The sequence below is a fragment of the Chiloscyllium punctatum genome, chromosome 5 (assembly GCF_047496795.1).
Source record: "Chiloscyllium punctatum isolate Juve2018m chromosome 5, sChiPun1.3, whole genome shotgun sequence".
Classification (NCBI taxonomy): domain Eukaryota; kingdom Metazoa; phylum Chordata; class Chondrichthyes; order Orectolobiformes; family Hemiscylliidae; genus Chiloscyllium; species Chiloscyllium punctatum.
In genome coordinates this window covers 140,060,314-140,077,656 of record NC_092743.1, presented here as the reverse complement: position 1 = coordinate 140,077,656, position 17,343 = coordinate 140,060,314, and the positions used below count along the sequence as shown (strand labels likewise).

The 17,343-nt window shown below is 42.8% G+C and overlaps 1 protein-coding gene across 6 annotated transcripts in view; it reads left to right on the top strand.

Annotated features, from left to right (window-relative positions):
- trim55a (tripartite motif containing 55a) overlaps window positions 1-17,343 on the top strand; it is an 85,821-nt gene that overhangs the window by 15,053 nt on the left and 53,425 nt on the right. For all 6 annotated transcript variants that reach the window (XM_072571520.1, XM_072571517.1, XM_072571521.1 and 3 more), the window contains exon 2: window positions 686-858. In XM_072571520.1, the coding sequence (XP_072427621.1) occupies window positions 686-858 (173 nt within the window). The remainder of the gene's footprint in view (window positions 1-685; window positions 859-17,343) is intronic.

Genomic DNA, 17,343 nt, shown 5'->3' with positions numbered 1-17,343 from the left:
CTTGGGCATCCTCTAGGCATATGATCAGGTGACATCCCAAGCAGTTAGCAAGGAAGGTTACTGCCAAAGCTTCCCACAAGAAATTAATTACCTTAAATGACCTGCAATGGCATAATGAACCCAATTTGCCCTTTGCCCTCACCTTGAAGGTACTGATGTAAGCCCATGGCCAGAGTGAATGGACACCAAATTAGGTAATCACTGGACCACATTGCTTGTGGAACAGTCTTGATGCTCAGGTGGTTACAGATACATTGAATTTATTATTCATTGGCTCACTCCGTAACACACATAGGGCTGAACAATGTCTGTGGAAAGTGTAGGAGAAAAATTAAGCTATTAATATGCCCTGGATTTAGCCTAACCTTTCTTCAAATTATTTGAAAGTTCTTTCCAATTCACTTGAACACTTCCTAACAATGCCAGCACCATTTTTGTTTCAATATAAAACTTTCAGGTCAAAATGTGTTTCTCTGTTAAAATGAATACACTATCATGTTCATAGCTATAACCATCATAAAAAAAATCACAGGGTAAGAAATGTTGTAGGCCTGTTTTTGAAAAATGCCTGAGGTCCATATTACAAACAAAATGACAAATTGTAGTCACAAAAACCTTCTGCAAGCATTAAGTATATCATATCAATAGAAATTGTATTTGAATATGTGTTTTCAATTATTATCAGGCATCCAATCCATACTGGTCAACTCGCGGCTGTTCCACAGTTGGATCAGGAGGTCGTTTCCACTGTCCTTCTTGTCGACATGAGGTGATTCTGGACAGACATGGTGTTTATGGGTTACAAAGAAATCTTCTTGTTGAAAACATCATTGATTTGTACAAGCAGGAGTCAATCAGGTAGGCCTCCTGTTTGGATGTCAGCTTGTCCAGTCAATCATCATTAAAACCTGATACTTGAAGTTGAATATAATGTAATTATAAACTTGAGTTACCATTTCTATTTGGGTGTTTTAGATTAACAAAACTTTTAGTGAAGTGCACAAGAGCTTTGTTCAATGGTATCTCCAGCTACCTTTTGTGCATATGACTTGGAGATGCCAGTGTTGGACTGTGGTGGACAAAATTAAAAATCACACAACACCGGGTTATAGTCCAACAGGTTTATTTGGAAGCACTAGCTTTTGGAATGCTGCTCCTTCATCAGGTGATTGATAAAGGAGCAGCGCTTCAAAAGCTAGTGCTTCCAAATAAACCTGTTGGACTATAATCTGGTGTTGTGTGATTTTTAACTTCATGCATATAGTGTGACTCCACATAAAGCAACTTAATTAATGATCATAGATTGAATAAGAAAGATTACAGGAATTCTCAGGTTAATGACAAAGTCTAGGAGAAAGTGAGGACTGCAGATACTGGAGATCGGAGCTTAAAAATGTGTTGCTGGAAAAGCGCAGCAGGTCAGGCAGCATCCAAGGAACAGGAGAATCGACGTTTCGGGCATAAGCCCTGCTTCAGGAATGAGGAGGGTGTGCCAAGCAGGCTAAGATAAAAGGTAGGGAGGTGGGACTTGGGGGAGGGGCGTTGGGAATGCGATAGGTGGAAGGAGGTTAAGGTGAGGGTGATAAGCCGGAGAGGGGGTGGGGGCAGAGAGGTTGGGAAGAAGATTACAGGTCAAGAAGGCGGTGCTGAGTCTGAGGTTTGGGACTGAGATAAGGTGGGGGGAGGGGAAATGAGGAAGCTGGAGAAATCTGCATTCATCCCTTGTGGTTGGAGGGTTCCTAGGCGGAAGATAAGGCGCTCTTCCTCCAACCGTCGTGTTGCCATGGTCTGGCGATGGAGGAGGCCAAGGACCTGCATGTCCTTGGTGGAGTGGGAGGGGTTAAAGTGTTCAGCCACAGGGCGGTTGGGTTGGTTGGTCCGGGTGTCCCAGAGGTGTTCTCTGAAACGTTCCGCAAGTAGGCGGCCTGTCTCCCCAATATAGAGGAGGCCACATCGGGTGCAGCGGATGCAGTAAATGATGTGTGTGGAGGTGCAGGTGAACGTCTGATGGATATGGAAGGATCCCTTGGGGCCTTGGAGGGAAGTGAGGGGGGAGGTGTGGGTGCAAGTTTTGCATTTCTTGCGGTTGCAGGGGAAGGTGCCAGGAGTGGAGGTTGTGTTGGTGGGGGGTGTGGATCTGACAAGGAAATGACACCACCTCCAAACAGACCCCACCACCAGGGATATATTTCCCTCCCCTCCCCTATCAGCATTCCGGAAAGACCACTCCCTCCATGACTCCCTCGTCAGATCCACACCCCCCACCAACACAACCTCCACTCCCGGCACCTTCCCCTGCAACCGCAAGAAATGCAAAACTTGCGCCCCTCACTTCCCTTCAAGGCCCCAAGGGATCCTTCCATATCTGTCAGAAGTTCACCTGCACCTCCACACACATCATTTACTGCATCCGCTGCACCCAATGTGACCTCCTGTACATCGGGGAGACAGGCAGCTGACTAACGGAATGTTTCAGAGAACACCTCTGGGACACCCGCACCAACCAACCCAACCGCCCCGTGGCTGAACACTTTGACTCCCCCTCCCACTCTGCCAAGGACATGCAGGTCCTTGGCCTCCTCCATCGCCAGACCATAGCAACACAATGCCTGGAGGAAGAGTGCCTCATCTTCTGCCTAGGAACTCTCCAACCACAAGGGATGAATGCAGATTTCTCCAGCTTTCTCATTTCCCCTCCCCCCACCTTATCTCAGTCCCAACCTTCAGACTCAGCACCGCCTTCTCGACCTACAATCTTCTTCCCGACCTCTCTGCCCCCACCCCCTCTCCGGCCTATCACCCTCACCTTAACCTCCTTCTACCTATCGTATTCCCAACGCCCTTCCCCCAAGTCCCTCCTCCCTATCTTTTATCTTAGCCTGCGTGACACACCCTCCTCATTCCTAAAGAAGGGCTTATGCCCAAAACGTCGATTCTCCTGTTCCTTTGATGCTGCCTGACCTGCTGCGCTTTTCCAGCAACACATTTTTAAGCTAATGACAAAGTCTGTAGATATTGTTCTGTTTCCTACAAGATAGAATGGGCATTATGTCTCTGTGTTCCCTTATTTCTATGTTTCTTATTTCTATGTTCCCTTGTTTAGTATAATGAAGTTATTGGAAATTGTTGACAAGCAACAATATTTTTAAAATTGAAAAAGCCAAAATGTTAATAGTACTCATATCTTTCCCAACATTTTCTTTTGTATTCAAGGACCCCTACAGTGTGGAAGCAGGCTATTCGATCACATCAAGTCCACACTGACCCTCCAAAGAGCATCCCACCCAGACCAAACCCCTACCGTATATTTCCCATGTCTAACCCACCTAGCCTGCACATCCCTGGACACTAGGGGGCAATTTAGCTTGGCCAATCCACCCTAACCTGCACATCTTTGGACTGTGGGAGGAACCAGAGCAAACCCAAGCACAGATGGGGAGAATGTGCAAATTCCACACAGACAGTCACCTGAGGGTGGAATCAAACCCAGATCCCTGGTACAATGAGGCAGCAGTGCTAACCACTGAATCGCCATGCCAACCCAAATGTATGGAGTATGACAGTGAGATGCTTTATCTTTAGAGAATATGAGATTTCTGATATAATCATAGCAAAGCTGTTGTGCCGAATTTGGTAAACCAACATAAGAAGTATCTGAGCCAGTCAGAGCTGATGTATGGAGTGTGCTGATTACTAATCCCAACTGAAGCGTGACAGTGGTGTTTACTTAAGTGTAAATGAAGGAAAAATAGTTGAAAGTTCTGACCCCTGATATCTGCTGGAAGACACAGGAACCTCAGGAATTACAAACTAGATTTGGCTGTGATGTCTTCCATGGTAGAAAGCCTGTTAAAATTTACCATCAAGGCTTATAAATGAATAATAATGGCTTAGCCAAAGACTAATTGGGACTGGATCTTGTTGCCTAAGGTACTGGTTCTGAAAGAGTTAATGTTTATGATACAATTGGCTCCACCTATTCTGTTGATGTGACACTCAATCTGTCATTGGAAACAAGGTGTTCTATTTTAGCTTTTGAAAGTAGCAGCTATACCAACTCTGTCAGGTCATTGTAGCTATATCTGACCAACTATATGTATTGCAATAATGCAATAAACCTTCTTGTTATCTAAGAACAGTATCTCTTCTGTAGATACTTTACAATGGTATATCCTTTACCACTAATCAGTAGATACGTCTGAGACAAAAAGACAGTGAACAGCCTCAAAATCTCTTACTCAGTGCACCATCTGGTCAGCTGGCAAAATGTCACAGATCCCAATTAAAAGACAATGGAGGAAGGAAGAGTAGACAAATGATAGAAAATCAATACTTGTAGCGTACAATATAATATCCAGTGATTAAAATGATCCTGTCGATTGAAGATGATATGTTACAACCATAAAGGATAAAACTGATGAAATACTGTGTATAATTGGTGTATCTTTAATGTATTAAACTTATTGTAATGCATTATTGTTCTTTTACCAGCTAGCATATCTCTCATTCCCATCCCTGTTAAAATTTATTGACATTTGGTACCCCAGTAATACTTAGTTCCTCCCTGGGTCTTACACATCCCATGTAGAAAACTATTTACAGTTTAAGTTCCAGCCTGCAAGTTTCCTTTTCCTCCATTACACCACTGAAACCCAATATTCCATCAACAATGCCAATCTTCCAAAACCATTGTACCTCATTTTTTCTTTCTCTGCTTTCAGAAACTGTTTAGAAATCTGTGTCTTTGATGTGTTTATAGCTCTATGGAACAAAATCTCTTCATTTTCTGACATAGTGCCCAATTGAAACAGTTAAGAGACCGTTAGATGATAATTTGAAGAGAGTTAACGTGCAAGGATATGGGGACAAAGGAAGCAATTAGCACTAGGTCGTGGTGCCCATTTGAAGAGCTGGTGCAGTCATGATGGGCCAAATGGCCTCCTTCTGCTCTGTGACATTTCAGTAATTCTGTATCAGGATAATAGAGAAGATCCATCTTCCTCCCTGCACGAGTGTGATGATGCTACTCCTTTAGCAAGGTTATGTTGTCCTTGGGTATTTTTTCACAGACTCCGAAAAGTCCAAGTTGAAAGGTTTTAGGGCCAATTTGATTATGGATACTGCCTCAGGCTTTCAAGATTTTGAAAATAAAACTTATAAAATGAAAGGGGAGTGGTCAGTTCTCCCAGCTTAGCTCTTCTCTAGTTTGGTTTGTTTAGCAAGCAGTAGTGTTTTAAAGCTGCTGGACCCAAAGAAGCAGGTCCAGGCTGGTACTCTTTCTCTGAGATCTCTCCTGTAAGACCCTGTGTTTGATTTTACCTTTTGTGCCAAGGGGCATTTATGGGGATTGTTGCAAGTGTTTGGAACAGCATCATTAAGTTAGAGCTTGGAGGTTTCACAACCTTCTGCTAGGTGACTTGTTCCCCTGAACTGTAAACATGAATTTCTTGCCAGGAGGAGGCTGGTCTCCCTTGTAAGAGGACCATAAGAAATAGGAACAGGAGTAGGCCATTCAGCCTCTCAAGCCTGTTCTACCATCCAATAGGATCATGGCTGATCTGAACTGAGCGTTACAAAGTCTGACATTTCTTTGGCTCAATCAGTCAATAGAACTTGCCAATATTCTTTTAGTAAGTCAATTTTTGTGTCAAACAGTGCTTGTTCGATCACCTCACTGCAACCCTCCAATCGTGGAATAGGATATGAACCTGCTTTTGTAAGAATCATTGCAGAGTCTTTCTATTTTCAGCACCATTATTGCAGTTGAATTCCAACTGCTATAACACAGTTGTATCATTGTCCAACATGACCTTCATCTTTTCCCTCACTTGAGCTAATTTCTCTGGATTGAATCTGCAATGATGTTGCTTTTTGGATGACACATCCCATTCATTAACATAGAAGCAAATAAAATCAGAGCATGCTGGAGAATCTCACCTGATCTAACAGCATCTGTGGAGAGAGAATAAAATAAATATTTTGTGGTTGATTTGACTCTTCAAGTTCATTAACATTATTTATAGCTTAAAGATGTTTTCTGGTCTAATCATTCAAATTAATTCATGAGTCTATGATAACATTTATCTCTTCAATAGTTTTCTGGAAAATAGCATAACTTTTGAAGCAATTCTGTAATATCCAATCTGATTGTGGGAGGGTCAACTTTTAGAAATTGAAATTTCTGTTAATTTCCAATTGTTCAGATATTTTTGTTTTACTCCCTATTCCTTTCACTACCATGAGTACAAGGACGAAATGCTGACAAACAGGACTAGATTAATTTAGGATATTTGGTCGGCATGGACAAGTTGTGCTGAAGGGTCTGTTTCTGGGCTGTACATCTCTATGACTCTATGTTTCTTTTGATTTCTCGGTAATCGATTGTTTTCCAAATGGGCACGTAGAATGCTGGGGGAACTCTGCAGCATCCGAAAATTTCTGAAGAAGGGTCATACCAGAGTTGAAACATAAACTTTGTCTGTGTGTCCCTCTCTGTCTATCCGCAGATCCTGTAAGACCTGCTGATTTTCTCCAGCACTTTCTGTATCTGTTTCAGATTTCCAGCCTCCGTGGTTTATCACCTTTATCCAGGTGGTTTCTCAATGTTGTGTTTTAACTGGGTACTGACTTTTGTGGTTGGAGGAGAGATGGGCAGGGAGAGTATCTTTCAGTTTTTATTCGCAGAAACATGTTTCTCCTTGTCTCTATTCTGCTGCTCAGAAGGTGTTGTTGATAAATGTCCATTTATTTGTTCCTGTGTCTGCTCATTGTTTTCCCCAGCTGAATGCTTTACAAACCACCTTTTATCTGACTGTGCAACTTCCAGAACATAGAACATTACAGCACAGTACAGGCCCTTCGCACCTCGATGTTGCACACCGACCTGTGGAACCAATCTGAAGCCCATCTATCCTACACTATTCCATTTTTAATCACTGAATGTAATTAAGACAGAGATAGTTAGGTTCTTGATTAGTAAAGGGATCAAGGGTCACAGGATGATGGAGGGAGAATGGAGTTGAGAAACATATCAGCCATGATTGAATGGTGGAATAAACTCAGTTGGCCAAATGGCCTACTTCTGAACCTTTATCCTATGATGTATACAGCACAAATTCTATAACGATAATCATCTAACTTAGATCAACAGGCACAGTAGAATAGTGATTGATTTTTTAAAAATAAAATTACAACAAACTTTACAAGCTATGAATCAACTGGAGGATACAGATCTGAGTTGTGCTGTCTCTTCATAATGATATTAATTTCAACTTAGACTCAGACCCTTGTTTACTGTCAGTTTCATGAGAATGACAATCATTTTAGACCATGTTTTACACCATGGAAGATTTCAGGTGTTAAAAGTAAATAAAATAAGTTGAATATCAATGCTTGGTGTCTATGACCAACGTAATACTTTCTCACTATGAAGAACACACATGCATGATAGTCCTCCCCATTATTAATGGTGATTGTTCCATTACAAGGTCCATGTGAAGGTCCAATACAAAACTTGGCATAAACCACACAGCCATTTCTCAATCACATGCTTTGTCCTAACCTGGGCTCAAAACCAGCTTGGAACTATCAGTGGAACTTGTTTGCTCAGCTGTGTCACATTTGCCTCATGGCATTATCGCTGGATTGTTAATCCAGAGACAAAGGAATGTTCTGAGAACCCAGATTCAAATGCTGTCATGGCAGATGGAATTTGAACTCAAGGAAAAGTCTGAAATTAAGAGTCTAATGATGACCATGACTCAATTGTCAGGACAAAATGCATCTGGGTCACTAATGCCCTTTAGCAAAGGGAACTGCCATCCTTACCTGGTCTGCCCTACATGTGACTCCAGACCCACAGCGATGTGATTGACTTTTATTCAGGATGGGCAATAAATGCTGGCCTGGCTAGTGATGCCCTCATCCAGTGAATGAATAAACAAAAGTCTTAACTTTTCACAGTTCAGTTCTATAACCCATATCCTGGGTTCTGGTTTTTCCCATTTTGACCTCTAGAAGGCTGTTGGGTGACATTCTGAGGTATGCTTTGTCGGGTGTCTGGACTTGAATCCACTCCCAGTTAACTTTACACCAACCTTATTTTTCTCTGGTTGAGTTCTGGGACTTGATTCTGTTCCTTAGCTCTCCCAGTATTTAGCCCATGCTCATTCTCTTTGTTGGTCATGGATATAGAGTAACATCTAACTGCAAATGTCACTATACGCATTTTTTTTTAGCAAGAGGATATTGTTTGGAGAAATGCATTTGTACATTGTACACTCAAGGCTTACCATAATCATGTGACCTCCGATGTAACTTGTTTTCATGTTAGAAGTGGTGGCCATTAAAACACGTTTCATGGAACAGAGGGTTTCTATACATAGCAGTACAGTACCAGCACAGGTCGGATATGCACATCCATCAGGGTTATTTGGAGATGCAGGTAGAAGGACCTCGTACCACATGTACCTTGTCATTGAGCTTTTTAGTCATTTGCCAGCCAATCAATTTTAAAAGTGCCGCGTTAGTTCCTATGAACAGCAATGTGGTAATGACAGGATATTCTGGTTTTGATATTAATTCAGGATTAAATATTGGGCAGGATGCCAGGAAATGGGAGGTAATGCCCCAGTAGTATTCTCACTGGGTTATTACTCCTGGAAGACCCAGGTCATGTTCTGGAGATCTGAGTTCACGTCCTTCCATGGTGGACTTTGAATCCAACAAAAATATCTGGAATGAGTACCCTGTTAATGATTGTGAAACCATTGTCATAAAAACCCATCTGATTCACTAATGTCCTTTAGGGAAGGAAATCTACCCATCTGACATATGTGTGACTTCAGACCCACAGCAATGCAGTTGACTCTTAACTGCTGTCTGGGCAATTAATGCTGCTCAAGCCACTGATGTTAGACAAATAAAAAAAACTCCCATGTTCTTCCCTCCACTGAATGTCAGCCTTTTATGTTCATGACTCCAATGTGAGCATAAAGTCATAAAGTTCTGACTCAGTGGCAAGAATGTTACCAACTGAGCAATAGTATTATCACTGCGCAGATTGCACTGGCATTAAAGTTGGTGGAGTGTTAACAATCAGACACAGCCCCTCTGGTGAGTTACAAGCACCTTCTGTTTGTTCATTGCGATGGAGGGACACTGTAACAGTTATGAGTTGAGTCCCTTTGAAGCCTCCTCCTCATTTTAATCCTCCATTTGCTCTGTTCTGTTCATAAAGTGTCCACAGTGGGCATCAGGCTTTCTCTTCAAACAATGGACTGAATTTTACTAGCACCTCAGGCAATGCTGAGCCCTTAAGGAACAGTGAGTGTGGAGTTCCTGTTGTGTTCCTGACATCATTCTATTTTACCCAGGCCCAACAGAGCTGAAGTAGCCTCTTAAGGACCTCTTCCAGCTGCCACGTATGTTTTCCCACCAGCTTTTCACACGTTCTTTGCCACACAAGGGGGTCTCCTGTAGCAATATTGCTCCATGGCAACCCGCCCTCATCAGCCTCAATTGTACACCACTCTGGCACCACCAGAACCCAGCGACCTGGTTGGGGTGATGCTGTCCTTGCTTTGTGTCCAGTTTGCCCATTGCTAGCAGTTTTCTGTACCCTGAGTGAAGGTGAATAGGCTGCTGAAACTCTGACCACTGGTTTACCTTCGGATCAGTCAGTATCTTTATTCAGGACATCTGCTCTGTCCCACACACCACTGAATTGGAGTTCTCTCAACCAGCAAGCTTTTCCCACTGGGGAAAGAAAACACATTTGGCCGAACGTCCTGGTTTCACATCACAATCTTTGATTCCTCAATAGTTGAACTTTGCGTTGACCCACTCAGTTTGTCGAGATGCTGTGTTACCAGAAAGTGTGAAGCTATTTGTTTTGTCAGGAGTTTGACTCTGTTTGCAGCACTGTTTTAGTTTTTACTGCCCTGGTTGAGTAGGAGAAAGTGAGGACTGCAGATGCTGGAGATCAGAGTCGAAAAGTGTGGCGCTGGAAAAACACAGCAGGTCAGGCAGCATCTGAGGCGCAAGAGAGTCGATGTTTTGAGCACTGCCTCTCAGTGCCAGGGACCCAGGTTCAATTCCACTCTTGGACAATTGTCTGTGTGGCGTTTGTACATTCTCCCCATGTCTGCATGAGTTTCTTCGAGGTGCTCCAGAATCGACCCACACTCCAAAGGTGTGCAGGTTAGGTGGATTGGCCATGGGAAATGCAAGGTTATAGGGATAGAGCAGGGGGCATGATCTGGGTGGGATGTTCTTTGGAGAGCCAGTGTGGAAATGATGGGCTTGCTTCGCATTGTAGGGATTCTAAGCACAGATCTTTATTTATTATTAATATTATGTTGCAATAAAGGTGCAAGTGTACACTCCAACATTTCTCAACAAATTATTTTGTACTGTAGAGTTATGTAGATTCAGACCACAATGTTATGGGGTAAATAAAAGTCTTTTTCATAAATTTGAATATCATTTTGTAGGAGATAACTCCATGTAGATGGTCCATGTGTTTAAAGTTGTTGCGCTGCACTGCTTGAAGAACAGTGGAAACAGCAACGTGTTTCGCTTCTCACTCCCACCAACCAAGTGCAGCCCAGCCAGAATGAGTTCTCTGTTGTAATGGTATCAGAGCATGAATTAGGGACAGTTTATTTAAGACCAACTTACCTCAGAAACGTTTGCTACAGGTTGGAATGAGCTCAGTTTATGCTACTGACATTTTAATGTGTGACAAATTTACTAAAAATAATCAGTTTGCTTCCAGTTTTATTAAGGATCTATTTTTACATGTTGCTGTTAGCATCTCCCGTCAGCACGTACATGTGTATGACGTACTGAAGTAAACCAGACAAGGTGTTAATTTGGGCATCTGTCATACTGTTTAAGCTCTCTTGCATTTCCATTTTTGAACCTCATTGCTTCTGAATTACTAGTCTCTCGAAAAATAATTTGTTGAAGTCAGTCTATTAAATCTTCAAAATAACAATGGCTTCTCACTCATTCATAGCCAGGTTCCTTAGCTGCCAAGATGCAGAAATATTCAGAGTACCCTGCTGTACTTGTGATTAAAATGCACTAACTGCAGTTGGATGCTCTTACCACAATACCTGCAGCATGTTTTTGAGTGCAAACAATGAAATCTTAAACTAGTTATGGTATATTTTCAAGCTTTAGTAAATATAAGTTTGAAACCTTAGATTACTTACAGTGTGGAAACAGGCCCTTTGGCCCAACAAGTCCACACTGAGCCACCGAAGCGCAACCCACCCAGACCCATTCCCCTACAGGCAATTTAGCATGGCCAATTCACCTAACCTGCACATTTTTGGGTTGTGGGAAGAAACCGGAGCAAACCCACGCAGACACGGGGAGAATGTGCAAACTCCACACAGTCAGTCGCCTGAGGCGGAAATTGAACCCTGGTCTCTGGCACTGTGAGGCAACAGTGCTAACCACTGTGCCACCATGCCGCCCACAAAATAGAAAGCAGGAATCATGCACAGTTCTTCACCTGGAGGCCCACTGAAGATAATATAACCTCTGGAGATAATATAACCTCTGGAGATAATATAACCTCTGGAGATAATATAAGGTTGACTTAGCATTAGCAGGGTGCGAAGACACCCTTTAGCTGGAATGGCTGAGCAGTGAGCTGTTTGATAGAATGAGGTAAAATCTCACAATATTTTCGGAGGACTTGTATATAGTGTGCTGGTGATATATAATTCACTGTTCTAACCTTTTGAGAATTTGCATCTCAAATAAATGTTTCTACTGTCTGGGTGGTACTGATTCTTAATGCAATGAGATTTGAACACACAAACAGTGCAAATATCATGAAGCAGTGATTCTTTATTCAACTGGCATCAGGTACTTACAAACATGAAAGGAGGTTTGAAAGAGAATATGTAATAATTAGAAGGAACCAAACTTGTGGTTTACGTCTGCTTGAGGAAGTCCATTCTCTGTCTGATCCTCCTCCCAATGAGCTGTCCTCTCCTCTCCTCAAGTGACCCTTTCTGTCAGAGATTGCCCCTACTGCAGTTCCTGGGACCTCCTCTCATCATTTAGTACATTGGAGGTGCTGGCACAACTGCTCAAGTTGCCCCTGTGACGATATTATGGCTTTAAGAGGTCTCTTTAGTTTTGGTTGTTTTTGAGGAGAGATTTTGAGATGGGGTGTTGAGTTGCCTACCAAGCTAATACAGTAAACAGCTTGTGAGGCCCTGGACTTTTTTAAAAGTTAAAACAATAGAAACAGCGGGAACAGGTAGACTCAGGCTCTACAGAATCAGGGTTTTATTTTAGCTCTTAGTAGTTGTTGGGGTTTTGAGGTTGGCTGTGGAAGATGGTATACATCTCTCTCAGCCACAGCAAAAAGTTGGAGTACTCTCCCTCTGCTGGAATTTTCTCGTGGTGTTCTTTTCTTGACTGGAGAAACCTTGCATGTGAGACAATCTATTTTACTGAATTTGCCTTTGCCAAGGGTGTGTTTATGGGGCATTTTTTTTTGGAACAGTAGCTATTTAATAGTTAAATAATCTATTATTATGTTAAGTGTTCCAATAGAGTTATACCAATTCCTCTTTCTCTTGTTTGTATTTAACTGTGTGTAAAAATAAAGTGTGTTTTACTTAAAGCTATGCGTGTGACCAATCAAATTACATCAGGATCTCAGCAGCTTACACTTGCCTTTAAATAAGATAAAAGTTAGGGTCTAGGCTCTCTCTTTGATATATTTGAAGGGATTTGGTTTGATCCATAACACCCTGTTAGATGCACTCACTCACTATTGCCACCAGCTGCTGGAGTTTCTGTTATAACAATTTTTTGCAATAACTTTCTGCCTGATCCTTAACTAAATTACTTCCTGCTATATAAGCAACGGGGTTATTTGGAAATTACTGTTCTCCAATTCTATTCCCACAGCAAGGCTGATAGCTGCTGTTGTGCAAAGGAAACAAATTGCTCAGCATGGGTTTCATTTCGATAAGCCTCTGGGACTGATGGACTTGAAGCAGGAAAGGATATTAATGTTTCTTTACTGGACCACAGTAGAATTTTTATCAAATTAATCAAGTTCCAGTTCTAGAAGCCTTTTTACCAGGTGTGGGTAGATCCACAATGCCCTTAGGGAAGGAATTCCAGAATTTTGATCCAGCAACAGTGAAGAAACAGTGATATATTTCCAAGTCAGGATGGTGAGTGGCTCAAAGGGGAACTTGAAGGTAATGATATTCCCATTTATCCACTGCCCTTGTCCTTCGAGATGGAAGTGGTCCTGGATTTGGAAGGTACAGTCCGAGGATCTTTGCTGAACTTCTGCAGTGCATCTTGTAGATAGTACACACTGCTGCTACAGAGCGTTGGTGGTGGAGGAGGTGGGTGCTTGTGGATCTGGTGCCAATCAATGGGCTGCTTTGTCCTGGATGATGTCAAGCTTCTTGAGTGTTGTTGGACCTACACCTATCCAGGGCAAGTGGGGAGTATTCCATCACATTCCTGACTTGTGCCTTGTAGATAGGCTTTGGGGAGTCAGGAGGTGAGTTACTTGCTGCAGTATTCCTACCCTTTGATTTGCTCTTATAGTCATTGTGTTGGTCTGGTGCATCAAGTTGAGTTCCTGGTCAATGATAAGTCCCAGGATGTTGATAGTGGGGGATTCAATGATGGTGACACCACTGACTGTCAAGGGGCAGTGGTTAGATTGTCTCTTATTGGTGTTGGTAATAGTCTGGTATTAGTGTGGCGTGAATGTTACTTGCCACCTGTCAGCCCAGCCTGGATGTTGACCCCTGAAAAGAGGCAGCAGCAGGAAAAGGCAGACCCTTGTCTCCAAATGGAAGGTTTTCAAAGACCCCGGAGCCAGAATGTTGTTACCAGCCAGACATCTCTTTAACTCATTCACAGGATGTGGGTGCTGTGCACTCATTGCCCAGAGGGCAGTTAGGAGTCAGCCACATTACTCTGGGGGTCTAGGGTCACAGTTAGGTCAGGCCAGGACAATGCATTCCTTCCCTTTAGTGAACATGATAGGCTTCTCCATGACATTCATCAATGGTTTCATTCCAGATCTTTGTGGCTTTCAGCATAGCAGGATTCAAACCCAGGTCTCTGGATCATTATTTGGGTCTCTGGATTAAAAGTGGCTGACACAGTGTCTCAGTGGTTCGCACTGCTGTGTCATAGCGCCAGGGACCCAAGTTCAATTCCAGCCTTGGGCATAGATTTAAAATAGTGATGGAAAAGGATAGACCAGATCTAAAAGTTGAATGTCTAAATTGGAGAAAGGCCAAGAACTTTCGAAAGCTGACTGGGGGCGGATATTCGCAGGTAAAGGGACGGCTAAAAAATGGGAAACCTTCAAAAATGAGATAACGAGAATCCAGAGAATGTATATTCTTGTCAGGGTGAAAGAAAAGACTGGTAGGCATAGAGAATGCTGGATGACTAAACAAATTGAGGGTTTGGTTAAGAAAAAGAAGGAAGCATATGTCAGGCATAGACAGGATAGATCGAGTGAATCCTTAGAAGTGTATAATGGCAGTAGGAGTATATTAAAGATAGAAATCAGGAGGGCAAAAGGGGACATGAGATAGCTTTGGAAAATAAAATTAAGGAGAATCCAAAGGGTTGTTACAAATACATTAAGGACAAAAGAGTAACTAGGGACACCTCAAAGATCAGCAAGGCAACCTATGTGTGGAGCCGCTGGAGATGGGGAAGGTACTAAACAAGTATTTTTCATCAGTGTTTACTGTGGAAAAAGATATGGAAGATATTGAATATGGAGAAATAGATGGTAATATCTTGAAAAATGTCCATATTACAGAGGAGGAAGTGCTGAATGCCTTGAAATGCATAAAAGTCGATAAATCCCCAGGACCTGATCAGGTGTGCCCTAGAATTCTGTGGGAAGCTGAAGAAGTGATTGCTGGGCCTCTTTCTGAGATATTTGTATCTTTGATAGTCACAGGTGAGGTGCCGGAAGATTGGAGGTTGGCAAACGTGGTGCCACTGTTTAAGAAGGGCAGTAAGGACAAGCCAGGGAACTATAGACCAGTGAGCCTGACCTCGGTGGTGGGCAAGTTGTTGGAGGGAATCCTGAGGGACAGGATGTACATGTATTTGGAAAGGCAAGGACTGATTAGGGATAGTCAACATGGCTTTGTGTGTGGAAAATCATGTCTCACAAGCTTGATTGAGTTTTTTGAAGAAGTAACAAAGAGGATTGATGAGGGCAGGGTGGTAGATGTGATCTATATGGACTTCAGTAAGGCGTTCAACAAGGTTCCTCATGGGAGACTGGTGAGCAAGGTTAAATCTCACGGAATACAAGGAGAACTAGCCATTTGGATACAGAACTGGTTCAAAGGTAGAAGACATAGGGTGGTGGTGGAGGGCTGTTTTTCAGACTGGAGGCCTGTGACCAGTGGAGTGCCACAAGGATCAGTGCTGGGTCCTCTACTTTTCATCATTTACATAAATGATTTGGATGTGAACATAGGAGATATAGAGAGTAAGTTTGCAGATGACACCAAAATTGGAGGTGTCGTTGACATCGAAGAAGGTTACCTCAGATTACAACAGGATCTTGATCAGATGGGCCAATGGGCTGAGAAGTGGCAGATGGAGTTTAATACAGATAAATGCGAGGTGCTACATTTTGGGAAAGCAAATCTTAGCAGGACTTATACACTTAATGGTAAGGTCCTAGGGAGTGTTGCTGAACAAAGAGACCTTGGAGTGCAGGTTCATAGCTCCTTGAAAGTGGAGTCGCAGGTAGATAGGATAGTGAAGAAGGCATTTGGTATGCTTTCCTTTATCAGTCAGAGTATTGAGTACAGGAGTTGGGAGATCATGTTGCAGCTGTACAGGACATTGGTTAGGCCACTGTTGGAATATTGCGTGCAGTTCTGGTCTCCTTCCTATCGGAAAGATGCCGTGAAACTTGAAAGGGTTCAGAAAACATTTACAAGGATTTTGCCAGGGTTGGAGGATTTGAGCTACAGGGAGAGGCTGAACAGGCTGGGGCTGTTATCTCTGGAGCTTTAGAGGCTGAGGGGTGACCTTATAGAGGTTTACAAAATCATGAGGGGCATGGATTGGGTAAATAGACAAAGTCTTTTCCCTGGGGTCAGGGAGTCCAGAACTAGAGGGCATAAGTTTAGGGTGAGAGGTGAAAGATATAAAAGAGACCTAAGGGGCAACCTTTTCACACAGAGGGTGGTACGTGTATGGAATGAGCTGCCAGAGGATGTGGTGAAGGCTGGTACAATTGCAACGTTTAAAAGGCATTTGGATGGGTATATGAATAGGAAGGGTTTGGAGGGATATGGGCCGGGTGCTGGCAGGTGGGACTAGATTGGGTTGGGATATCTGGTTGGCATGGACGGGTTGAACCGAAGGGTCTGTTTCCGTGCTGTGCATCTCAATGATTCTATGACTCTGTTGCACGTTCTCCCTGTGTCTGTGTGGGTTTCCTGTGGGTGCTCCAATTTCCTCCCATAGTCCAAAGATGTGCAGGTTAGGGGGGATTGGCTGTCATAAATTGCCCATAGTGTTCAGGGATGTGTAGGTTAGGTGGGAAATGCAGGGTTACAGGGAGGATGGGTGGATCTGGGTGCGATGTCCTCAGAAGGTCACTGTGGACTCAGTGGGCTGAATGTCCTGCTCCTACACTGTAGGTATTCTATGATAAGCCATCAGCTCTCCCAATGTCCTAATAGGAAGTGAATGTCACTTCTGCTTTCTGTCTTCTTGCCTGTTCCCACTCAATTGTAATTAAAATTCTAAAAAAAATGTGTCGGGTCAAAAGTATGAACCACGTGATTCAGCAATGAGGAGGTTTCTTGTTGTTCATCTGGTAATGCATTGTCTAGAAGGCAATCTGTTCAAAAGCATTAGTTAAAGGTGATGTAATTGATAGTTACTCTGACATCAACAGAAAGGGCAGAAGATGTGAATTGAATTGAATGGAATGAGCTTTATTGTTATATGTACTCACATGAGTCGAGTGAAAAGCTCACAAGTTGTCACTTACAGTGCCATCATAAATACAAGTTATCTTGGTTCAGATTCTTCAGTACAGGTTCTTCACGAAAAAAATGTGGGAAAATAAAGAAATAAACAGTCCAGCCTTGCAGACCTTGTAATAAGTTACAAAATAAAGAAATTTAAAAGGTTGAGAACAAAGGCCTTACTAACTTAGTCCATACAGGCACCTCGACTCCAGTCCATGCTAGTCCTTGACTCCATACTGTGTCAGGCTTCACCTTGAGGATCTCAAGGCCTGGAGACTGCTCCGGGATCACCTTGAGGCCAGAAGTC